Consider the following 13,052-nt stretch of genomic DNA (forward strand, 5'->3'; position numbering starts at 1 on the left):
CAGGTTTAGAAGCATTGCAACTTCTAAATGCTTTATCTGAGCAGTTGTGATTAGATTCATGGTACTAAATCCGCTTTCACACCAATTTCGATTGGATGAATGCATAAGGCTTTTGAGTAATGTGGCAGTGTGTTTTGGATTTTCTTTGTAGATGCGAAAATCTTTAACTAGTAACGCGCACATGCTTCCACTTACATTAAAGTTTGCATAAACGAGGACTTGATATGTTGCCATAAAACGCACGTTTACACTTATCCGAAGGCCATGTATATGCATTTAATACGATAACATCCGGAATGTAACCTAAGTCTTCAGACAGGCTATTCATACTGTCCACCCAAGATTGAAAAATTATTTCGAACGTATTTTTTTTTTTTTTTTTACCTGAACTACTGTCCTCCGAAGAATCAATCGTATTTAATGTTACAAGAGTTATTCTAGTCATATTAATTTCTTCCTTTACTCTAAGAACTGGAGGAATTCGGTTTCGCACATACAAAATGTAATGATAGTTTTCTTCAGTATTTGTGGAGCGGGGTGTACGGGAGCTGACCCTCTCCAGGGACACTAACATCTCAACTTCACTTCCACATAGTACACCATCGACTGCATTGTTGCACACTAGACGCTCTGGCGTCTGAACTCAAAACCAGTATAATATGTGTGTGTTTGCGATTGTCCCTACATCCATTTCATCCAGTGGCGGCGAATGGGTTCCAAAACTGGGGGAGCAAGTGCCAAACCTAGGGGGGCAAGGACAGTTTAGTTTCCCTTAGTACATAAGGTTTAATGTAGTGCGGAGGCAAAGTGGCAAAAAGTGGGGGGAAACTGCCTCCCCTAATCGCCGCCATTGATTAAATCTTATCACTCTCCATTCTCATCATCTTCGTTTGCGCGATTAGCCAAAAGTGACAGAAACGGCAAGTAAAGTGAAATAAATCAATCCAGTATAATCAGTTCCATTATAAATTACTACTTTGTCAAATGTTTTACCAATCCAAACTTGAACCTCTCGCGAGTCCATGGCGAACCATCACAGCTCAGTTTTTAAAAAACGCACAAAAAAACCATAGTTCTCAACAAGCATTAGAACAGCATTAAAGGACGAAGAGATCCACCATACGTCAAAAACATGACACAGTTCTAGTATTCGATGAAAACGTGCTTAGAACACCCTGTAGAAGTCTATGAAAATACCGAATACATGGCATCTAAAAGACACTAAATATAGCATGTTATGTATGTTATACATCCGCCATGCATTTCTTAACTATATTTCTATATGCACGTACATTGGGCTCTAAAATTTAACCATAGGTTTGGATGGTTGAAAACAAAGGATGGGAGAAATCTCCCTCAATATCACATTCAAATGCATTAAAATGAACAGATGTATGTTCGTTCGCGAGTTTTTGTATTACAGACTTCTGAATATCAGTCCCACTAAATTCCAATTGAGTCAGGAACAAGGTCTAGAGTTTTATGTGTTACGGAATTGTTACATACTTTTAAACCCTGTTTTTAAAATAACCATAAATTAATCTACAAATAAATAAACAAAAATTGCTCATTCCAAAAAGGAATTTCCCACATTATATATATATATATATATATATATATATATATATATATATATATATATATATATTTGAGGGGTGTATGTGTATGGAGGTTGAATTTTGTGCCCCCCTCCAAATAAAAAACGTTCCTTTGCTGCTACAACCTTCTTAAAGAAATATCAATTTTGTAAAGAAACGACAACATAATTCTAGGGTGTCCGAGAAAAGGTACAGAAGTCACAAACTGCGATTTTCTATTGATTTCACACTGAATCAAAGAAAATATTATAAGATTCTAAACACTGTTGCTCCAATGTTTATATCAAGTCTGTAATATTTGCTACTAAAAGAATATACATAAATAACTTTATGCTGTAACATTGTACGTATTTCTTGACTGAAGCACTACTTTTTCCGAAACAGCCTAGAATTTAGAACACAAGAAGAAAGAAATGAAAACTACTATATTCCTTTTCCGGAATGTCTGGAGTAAGAGAATGCGAACGAGTCCTTAGCGCACGTTGCGGCTGTGTGCCTCGTCCAATGAACGCGCGGCGGGGAGGGGACCGCGCTGGGGGGGGGGGTTTGACTTGACTGGTGCAGTAGTTTTGTAGTAAACATGACAGCTCGCAAACCTACTAACGGAATTCCAAGGTCCGTAGACCGGGCAAACAAGTCAACGGACCTTGAGGGAATTCTGCATTCTGCACCCTTCCCCACCTAGTCTGGCCCCGCCCACATGCTTTCACCTCTGCGCGTAACTACTCCACCAGACATTCCGGAAAAAGAATATACACTGTGTCCAGGAAATCTCTGGAGCAAGCGAACGAATATAAGTGTCTGCGCAAGTAGTGATTCGAGAGGGCTCGATAAAGAAACGCGTGAGATTGGAAGGGATTGCATGGAGGGGAACACGCGGCTTCAGTAGTGCACACTGCTTTGCTCTGCCAACTTGTTTTCTCCTCTCCTCTGGCATTATGCGCGGCGTTGGTCCACCTCAAGGTGTATCACCAGAGTTCACAACTACCTTTAATTTGATTTTGATTTGATTTGATTTGTTTTAATTTACTTCGCGGTTTGTGCCTCTTGGCTAATTTGCGAAGAAGGAGAGGAGTGATGAAATTAATAAAAGGACATTTTACAAACAACCATGCCCGAACTGGATTCGAACCCGGGACCCCTGGCGTCGCAACGCGATGTGCTAACCACTCAGCCACGGGGTCCGGCGCACAACTACCTTTAAGTCAACCGTGTTGATAACCACCAAGTTATTTGCATGGTAATTCAAATTAGATATTTCACAAATTTTGCAAGTAAATTCAATTAGCATTTCAATAAAGCTTTTGAATGTTGAACATGGTATGAAAACGAGCAATGAAGCTATCTTCAGATATTATTTGAAGGACTAGGGTGTAAAACATGGTGACATTTTGGTCATTTCTGAGTTCATTAAGAAAAAAGGTTGTTAAAAGCTGTACTGTAGATAAATTGTTTACGTTTTGTGTTTATCAATTTCACAAGGCTTCACTAAGTCCAATGCACATTGCAATTTCACTCGAAAATTTAAGGATGGCACATTTTACTTTGGAACTAAAAAATGACCAAAATGTCACTTACCATGTTTTACATCCGAGCTCTTCATTTGTGTTTGTGAATTAACGAATGTGCGTACGTACCGTCGCCGGCAATAAAAATGGGACACCTAGATCCAGAAACACTCCGTTCCCTGCAAGGCTTTGCGTGTGTTACCTAAGCCTAACTCTACGGCCAAAAAGTGGATTTTAATAGCAATTTTCCAATGAAAACGTCTCTCAGCCCCGTAGCGCTAGGGAACACACATACTGCCTTGCAGGAAACAGAGGGTTTCAGGATCTAGGTGTCCCATATTTATTTCCGGTGACTGTACATGGATATTTTTAGTTATGTACGGGAAGTTTAACCCTCCGTTATCCGCGCACAAATGTCCCGGGCGCGGTGCTCTGTGCCGCATTATCAAAACCAACGTTATTTACATGAATTTATCGATGAAAATCGATGTTAAATTATACTAGCACTTACTGGAAATCGGGCGAAATATATAAAAACGCAAACACGTCAATTATTGTATTTGTATTGGCTATTAATGGAAATAAACTAAAAAAAATAGAGAAAGTGTACCATATCTAGGGACGTGAAGTTTTCGTTTCATTTTTCTCTAAATTTCGATGTTATTTTTTACTGCAATTCGTTGTTATTTTTCGCGGTTTATGGCAAAATTCGGTGTTATTTTTACATACATTTTTACTGTTCTTTCTATGATAAAGATTTTCACATTGTTTTAGTTATGGAAAATTGAGACAAATTTTAGTTTTAATGACAAAAAAAATGTGGCTTACCTTTGTGAGAAATGAGCAAATGTTTAGCAATTTTTTTCCGTTCGGAAAACTATTTCATTTCATCAGCCACTAAATATGAAATATTTATTGAATGATAACATCCAAATCTTTGAACACAATCATTCACATCACATTTTCTTAACAATGGCAAAACATCCCTCTGCAACCTCAAAATACCGTTTTGTGTACACACACATACACGCCTCTCCACCCCCGAAACACAACAGGTGCCTGAAAATGTTCCCTTTGGGAAGATCCCCCAGAGCGAATTCTATTTCAGGAGGAGGTTAAACACTGCCAGTCATGTCTGTGCACAACTACAAAATGAAGCATGGCAATCTCTTTTTAATCGAACTATCACCAGCTAGACTACAAATGACAGAATAACGTTTTGAACAGAGTAAGTGATATCCCCAGTTTATATTGCATACTATTCGTGGCGTTTTTCGCGTGAAAGTGTAAAATTCGGTGTTATTCTGGAAAATGACAGAATTCGCATCATATCGCTATTCCGAAACACCTAAATCTTGCCTCCTTTACCTATCCAAAAACATTTTAAACACTTTATTTTGCTTTCCTCAACTTTTCGGTGTTATCGTTAAAACGAAAACTTCACGTCCCTAATCATAGCATAAAAAGCTTATACTCTTTAAGCAAATGCACCAAAATATTATTATAAAAATAATTAGAACTTTGCCATACAATGAAGAAACTAAAAAATGAACTCACCACTTACAAAATTTCCAAAGAATTTTTCAAAACGAATTGAAATCGTACAACTTATATGGGCTTAGAAAGGAGCTATTTGTTCCAAATTTCTCAGTCAAAATCTTAGTGACTCGCAGAAAAAGCAATCAAATATATGAAACACAACTCGAAGAAACTTACAAAGTATTTTTAAAATGTTCAAATCAGAATATGTTTCTCCTACTTTTACGAGATATACGTAGAAAAGATATATTGACTCAAATAAAAGGAACCGAATGTTTTAAATTTTCAATATCGATATTTTGACAACACTGATATTTTGTATGGGTATTGCAATGGTTTCTGCACACACATAATTTGCATTCCGAACAATGTACCGTCGTTTTATTCTTCTTTTTCCGTCAAATACATGGCTGGCGTGCTATGATTTAAGGTGGGAAACGTTCCCGATCCAAAGAGGGACCGGTCAGTTCAAAGGCGTGTAAGTAACTGAAAGAACGCCAGAAAACAGGCGCGAATTGCTCTATGTTTTCGTGGGAATAGTGCTTTCCCGGCCATTATATCGCTGGTAAGGAGAATAAATGAAAAATTTAAAATAGGCTTCACTCAGTGCCGCCGTGCGGGTTACGGAGGGTTAAAAAATGTCTACTATATCAATAACGAAAGAATTTTGAATTGAGGAATATGGCCTTTGAGGTTGAGGCTAGTTATTATCATTAGCATCATCATTTAAATGCTTTATAATCATTTGACGAATACCATGTCCTCTTTTTCTTAGGAAAACTGAGTAAATGTGGGATATACGAGGGTAGTTTGAAAAGTAAGGTAAACGAAGCAGAGATAGCAGCACCATAATCGAAATCGATTCACGGTCGATAAGTTTGATTCTTCAAACGAGCCCTTGCAGAGTTTCAACTCGCCTGATCTGAGTTTGATGTGAAAACCAGCTTATAAATGTTAACGTTAAAAGGAGATAATTTTATTCGATTTTCTTTTAAAAAAAGCAACTTACGCATCACTCGCTCCTACGGCATCTATATCCAACCACGGGAAGTCCAAAGATCCGTGCTGTTTCAGAACTGTTTCAACTTGAGTGTCGTAGAGGCACATCACATCTGAAAGTAAAAATAATGCATTTTTACTAAATAAGTCAAAACAATACTGGAAGTAAGAGGTAATAAGAACAAAGAAATCCCTGAATATATGTATGCATTTTTACGGAGGCTCGCTGTGGATGCAGGACTATATACGATACGTAGAAGTATTTCTGTCCCACCCATCATGGGTTCACATATAGAAATTCTAACTTCCGAATGCATGTGCAAAACGCACACAAGACAATCGATCATTGCAGCCTTATAAAGGTTAGAGATGCCAAATAACACAGTCATAATTATATTTACTTTATTTTTTTAATTACTTAATTATTTTCATCGGTACATTAGCACTTAGGCTGTTTTTGCCAGTCACGACATGGGGATTAACCCCTTAAGTAAAACAAAATTAAAGACAGGCCTCTGACAAGAAAATAAAGTAGGACTGTTAAGAAACATCTCACTCATTTTTTGAAACTAATTCATTCATTCATTACTTAACAAGAACATATACTCTCTGAGGACAAAATTTTCTCACTACCTAGGTTAAAAGCTGAGGCTGTAAAGGGGCACTCAGCACACACAAGGCTATACATGTACACAGGAAACAAGAACCCACAAAGGATTATCCTGGTCTTGGGTCCAGACGCCAGAGCCTCGTTGGCCTGCAAGAAGCAGTTGCCAGAACTAGAAGTGAGGCTGACTTTTGTGTGCTTTAGCAGATGGTCCCCGTCATAATTATAATCAATTAATTAGAACATTTACACTGCAATGGTTATTAATAGATTAGTAGTAAAAGAGCAAAGAATTTAGCATTAAACATGGGAGTTGTGAGTGCGTCATGGGATTTGTGGGGAATGGACACTCCTGGTTAACGCTGTAACTCGTATTACAATTGATTTGTTGTTTCAAGTCCACTTAATGCACAGATAGGCTAATCGAGACTGGACCTACAGTTTAAAGTGGGATCCGTACCAACAGGTGCCTCCACCTGGTATCGAACCCGGGACCCCTTGATTACAACGCGACTACGTTACCACTACGCATTCCGGGACGCCCTAACTCGTATTGTGAGGAATACAGGTTGACATTTAGGAACCTTCGCAAACCAACAATTCTTACCGAGCATTAGATTTTCAGTCACGATCAAAATTGTGGGCGAGTTTCCGAATATCCTCTGACACTTAGTGTCAAACAGAGATGGCAGGAAGGACATAATGAACAGTTTCTCTACTAGGATCTTCCTATAACAAAATGCACTGGAATTTTTCCAAGTTGGCCCACTTACAAAAGCAGGTCGCGCAGTTATACGAAGGCTGCATCCTGCAGGATGACGCAAACTCACAATTAGCGGAAGGGGAGGGGGAGATGGAGGGACATGTTTCTGCAATATCATATAACATGAGATGAAGGGAACGAGATCGTGTTGTAAATTCGAGAAGTCCAAAAATAACCCAACAAATGTTCGTTGATGTCTTGAAAAGTGTTATCCATCAACCAATTGAGTCTCTCCTATAGAATATTAGAACAAAACAGAAAAAGGCGGAATCCAATGTCCCCAGAAAACTCCTAGGAAGAATTCTCTACTCGGACGATCTTCTCAACTAACCTTTGCGTTTCCGCTGTTCCATTTTTAAGGGACTTCTACTTTCCCGAGAAAAGGATCTTGCATCGTGTTTCTCAACTTCTGAGCCCTGGGTGTATTATACCGGGCCACGAGATGTCCTCCTGAAGTTTGCAACTTGCAGCCCGAGCTGGCACCCACATGGAAAGATGGCCTTTCTTTCTCGGGGTTCGCTAGTATTAAAGAGGACACTCTTTCTCGACAATGCTGGTGAGAAATCAAAGCAGGGTTGCTAAAGGTCCAGGAACCCATAAAATCTAATGGGTTCTATTGGATCCCGCAACAGGACCGGAACCTTTATTCTCGCACAATTTTAAATTTGGACCAAGTTGCGTATTGCTTCATTTCAATACGGAACTTGGACCCTATTTAAACCAATTGGGAAAAGAGGTTCCTGGAACGTATTTAAAGTGATAATGAAAAAAGGTTCCTGGACCGTTTTTAAATTCATCCGGAGAAAAACGTTACTGGACCTTATTTAAATTCATCCGGAAAAATGTTCCTGGACCGAATTGAAATACCATAAACATAAAAATGTTCTTTACGGTCCAAAACCCATTTACACTTGCGGATTTTCACTTCCAGACGGGAATTGAATTTATGTACAATTCCTAGATCTTTAACCCCTTCCCCCAAACCCCTGGGATTGTTAAAGATCCAGGAACTCATACATTGTAATGGGTTCTATTGGTTTCTGCAACAGGACCGGAACCTTTCTTTCTCGCATAATTTAAATTCGGTCCAAGTTGCGTATTGTTTCATTTCAATACGAGGCTTGGACTGAATTTTAACTGATCCGGAAAAAAAGGTTCTTGGACCGTATTTAAATTGATCCTAAAAAAGATTCCTGGACCGTATTTCAGTTGATCCGGAAATAAAAGTTACTGGACCGAATTGAAATACTTTACAGATATAGATGATCTTTACGGTCCAGAACACATTTACGCTTGCTGATTTTCTCTTCTGAACCAGAATTGATTTTATTTATAATTCCTGGACCTTTAACAATCCTAATGAAACTCGCTGAGAGGATACTTTCACCCGTGCAGCCTCCAAATTTGAATTACAACCGTGGAATCGTTTTCGAGTTAGGGTCGGAATGGTGAAGCGACTTGCAGCCCGAGCTGACAACTAACTGGAAAGATAGTTTTCGTTCGATTTTCTACAACGATATCAGAAAATACTTTCGTGACAGTGGTGGTGAACGATCAAACAATCTAACCGGAAAGGGGGGGAGTTACTTCCTGCCTCCAAATTGGGAGGTTGACCACGGTTAATTTAGTGTACGCAGCAATTTTCATTAGCGAATATACTGAAGTAAAAATATTCTGATCAATTGAAATATTTCGGTGTCCGAAATGGAACATGCCATTGACGCGGTACAACATAAATTACTACTCAGTAAACTGAAATATTACAGTTTTTCACAATCTACCCTTAACTGGTATTTTGATATCTAAGTAACCGGAATCAACACGTAAAACTGTCTCCTACTTTATTATCTAATACTTTATATGTTTCATCTGGTGCGCCACAAGGATCTATATTAGGTCCCCTATTGTTTACGATTTATATTGCAGACCTACCGTCAGTTGTCAAATACTGTAACGTACATTCCTATGCTGATGACACCCAACTAATGAAATCATTCCATCCAACAGAAATTGCCATAAATACGGAATACATAAGTAATGATTTGGGTGCGATAAAAACATGGTGTGATGCAAATGGCCTTAAAATCAATGCTAATAAATCATGTTATACATTCATTGGAACTCGAAATGCTATTGGCTCGGTCGAGCTCACCAATACATCAATTAAAATAAATAGTGATGTCATACCTAGAGCTCAAGTAGTTAAAAGTCTTGACTAATATTTGATACTCGTCTGTCATGGGATGAGCATATTAGCCGTCATATCAATAAATCATTTGGAACACTTAGATTTTTGTTTAAATTTAACAGACTATTATCTTCAGAAATCAAGCAGCAATTAGTTGAAACACTTATATATCCATTTCTCGACTATTGTGACGTGGTGTACTCTGGTAGAATAAATGGAATTTTGGAAGAAAAATTCCAAATGTCAAAATGCGTGCATGCGGTTCATATTTCGCATCTCGAGGCGCGAACATATTTTACCTTCCATAAAAGACAACAATATCCTGAATATGTACCGTAGGCGACTACCGCATACATATTGCCTTATACATAAAATTATTACGTCTGGCAAGCCGACGTATCTGGCAGATATGTTGATCCCTCGCACCAGTGTGCACCAGCCACCACACAAGAAACCATTCCAAATTTAACCATTCACACTGCAACACACAGGCAGGTCAGTCTTCCTTTTCATATTTAGCTGCAAAAATATGGAATGCGCTACCTACGAGCATGTCGAGTATACCTAAAAATAGAATCTTTCCGAAATTAAGTAAAGAATTTGCTTTTAGCATAGCAGAGATTGTGTTCAAATACTATGATGTAACTTGTATGTTTATGTTATGTATTTTGTCGATATCTTCTTTTTAATTTGTATTTTACTTTTTTTAATGTTGTCTTTTCACCATTTCTTGTATCATTTTATTCATGTAACATTTATTATAATTATTTGATCAAAAACAGCATTTTTTTTAGCTAACTCGTACATTTCGTTTTGTACTGTATTAATAGTTAATAACACTGTAAGCACATATAAGAAATGTAAATTTAAATGTACTCCATGACATGGGTTAGGTGGCAGAACAGCCTCAGGCTGAACCTCGCCCACTCAAATAAAGAATTTGAATTAGAATTTGAAAAACAGCATCCAAATTAATTTAATGATGTTGGCCAGAGGAAACTAAAAGATTCTATTAGATCCAGACATTGTCAATTACGTAATTTAAACCAAATCTTATATTTGAGAAGAAGCCAAGACATAATCGAACTAATTCTCTCTTTGATTATGTCATAATTTATTTATTAATATTAAATTTCAAGGATACATTTTAATTAACGGATAAAGTTTAAAAATCACAAAGCTGTTTACGAATAAAATTATTGGGACCGGGTATTCGACCTTTAAAGAACTAGTTTACTGGTCCTCCAGCTCACGTCCTCACCGTTTTTCACTCGAAGTAATTGGGTAGTATCAAGAATTATTAACGTAAATTACATAAACCTCTAATTCATTTTTTAATATCACACTCTGGCACTTTTACTCTTGCAGAAGTAAGTGGATGAATAAAAAATAAGGTATCAATATGTTTAATGAGCGTACATCAATCAAATGCTCGTCCTTCTTCGCATGTTTGAGTTTGAGGTTTTGTTTCTCAGTTCATGTACAGACAGGCTAATCAGTTCTAAACCTGGAATCACAAGGTGACGACGGTTCTTCGCAGGGTAAAGAGTTTTAAGCAATGTCCGAGAGGACATCATATTTATAATGTCCACATGATGATAGCTGGTTTTCTTCACACACGACCAGACATCAAGGTGTGTAATTCAACCAAGGTGCATGGGGTCAACAATTGAGGCATCCAAAAAATATATATATTATAAAATATTGGAAAATTTAAATATTGAAGTAAAAATAAATTATACACACCCAAATGTTGCATCGAAAATATGTAAAATTTAGGTTGATATGAAATAATTATGAATTGTAAACTAATTGAAAGTATAATGCGTTAATGCAAAATGTGAAAAAAGTACGTAGGTTGTTCAATACGTTTTGCCTCCTGGGCTACAACTTTTTAATTGAGTGAAGGAAATTTATGATTTTAAATTCAAATGAAAGTTTGGAATATCCTCTTTGAAAGGGTAACATCATATACTTTTCGATATAGTCCCCACCAGCGTCTATACTCTTCCGCCATCGGTGCACTAGTTTCTGCATGCATTCAGAGATACGTAAATGAGGTTGGCTACCTTTTGTCAGCTGACGAGGAGCCCACTTGGAACCCACTTTTTTGAACCCAAGTTTGTTTGATGATGTGATTCACTATTTCAAGCAGTGGCCAAATTGGAAATAAATTTCTGCCGGCATGCTCGTATGCACAGCCTTGTCTTTTGATACAATCCTTTATTTTTTATGTGATTTCTTAAAAACATATCGATTCTCATTCTCTGTCCTTTATCACCACAAATTGCCCTCCTTTTATATTTGTGCCACGCATGAATTGCCAATATATATATATATATATATATATATATATATATATATATATATATTAATACTTACGCTTTTAGCACTTTGAAATTCAATTTCAGTTGTATCGCGTTTGTTGGAAGGTGTCCGTTTGAGCCACAAATCTGAATTCATTTTTCACTTGTGACACACATGCAAAATAAATATGTCGCACACAACAGCCCGTGACACCAACTGGGCGAGAAACAAACACTTTATACAGTACAATAACAAGTTAAAGCGTTTGTTCTTCAACTTCAATCCACGACCATACGAATGGAGATCAGAATTGTGGGCAGTTATGATAAGTAAACGGACGAGCCAGTGACTGAACATTTTTAAATAATTTTGATCTATCAAGCCAAATACAGTAATTGTTAAAAGTACAAAACAGTTAACGCTATAATTTTAATCCTCGTATGGAAATAGAGAAGTTTACATTATCACCACTAATTTAAATTACTATCTTAATTGCAGACGCTATTGTTGCGTTTCTCATGACGTATGATCGACAAGGAGTGCTCAGCCTTGGACGGCGTGGTGGGGGAAGAGTGCAGAGTGCTGTACGGTACAACTTAAACGTTGAAAAGAGAGAGAGAAGGAGAGAGATTGACATTAGCAAGTACATTGTTGGCCATTTCGTAGCTCATTGTGCGATAAGCTTCAATTATAATGCCGGTATGCTTTTTGACATCTTAATTTACTACCTGTATGTCATACAGGCTCATACCGGCCCAATTCGATCACTGGTTTCAAGCATATGCCCAGAATGTCGAAGTTCTCCCTCTGCTTAATGCGATGATTACCTCGAATCAGGTCATCAACACGTGCCACCATTTCTCGAGTGGTTGCAGAGGGAGTCCACTCCAGTGCTTGTCTTTAAAAGTGGCCGTGGCCGGGTTGTCCGTGTGCACAGTCTGCACCCACCTCCTGACTGCGCTAACGTCAACAACGAATGCTTCTCCATGAACGGCACGCATCCGATGGTGGATTTCGATAGGTGGAACATCTTCCGCAGTCGGAAATTCAAACACAGTACGCTGCTTGAACCGTACGTCCACATAGTTTCAAGCTACTGCTTCGTCGTCAGTGGCACTACCTCTGAATATCTATCTCAAACATTCCCGTTACGTCTCATTAGAAATGCCAACGAACCGTGTAATTTCATTACATTGTCCTTTTCGGTGTGGGCTAAATTATTAATACTCGTTAATAGTACATTATATATTATAGTATTTATATAAGATTCCCCTCTACGTGGAGATGCGGTGTTGACGCGAAGGGGCTCAGCAGAATATGATGGTGTCTATGTTGTCTTCATCTTTTTGTGCCTTGTGGTTGTCGTTTTTACTTTTATATTTGTTAATTATTATTATTAATTGTCCTGTGTTTGTATAGAGTATAGCTCTATATGGTGCGGAAATATGGACACTGAGAGCAAGTGAGAAAAAGCGAATGGAATGTGATTATGGAGACGAATGTAACAGGTGAAATAGACAGAAAAAGTGAGCAATGAAACAGG

At 37.8% G+C, this 13,052-nt stretch overlaps 1 protein-coding gene across 3 annotated transcripts in view; it reads right to left on the reverse strand.

Annotated features, from left to right (window-relative positions):
* Positions 1-13,052, reverse strand: part of LOC146004285 (transferrin-like) — a 219,343-nt gene that overhangs the window by 188,670 nt on the left and 17,621 nt on the right. For 2 of the 3 annotated variants that reach the window (XM_083142995.1, XM_083142994.1), the window contains exon 2: positions 5,655-5,757. In XM_083142995.1, the coding sequence (XP_082999121.1) occupies positions 5,655-5,752 (98 nt within the window). In that variant the 5' untranslated portion in view covers positions 5,753-5,757. Of the gene's footprint in view, positions 1-5,654; positions 5,758-13,052 lie in introns of those variants that run through there. The other variant, XM_083142996.1, reaches the window with a different exon arrangement.

The sequence above is a fragment of the Lepisma saccharinum genome, chromosome 21 (genome assembly GCF_977018435.1).
Source record: "Lepisma saccharinum chromosome 21, izLepSacc3.1, whole genome shotgun sequence".
Taxonomy (NCBI): Eukaryota; Metazoa; Arthropoda; class Insecta; order Zygentoma; family Lepismatidae; genus Lepisma; species Lepisma saccharinum.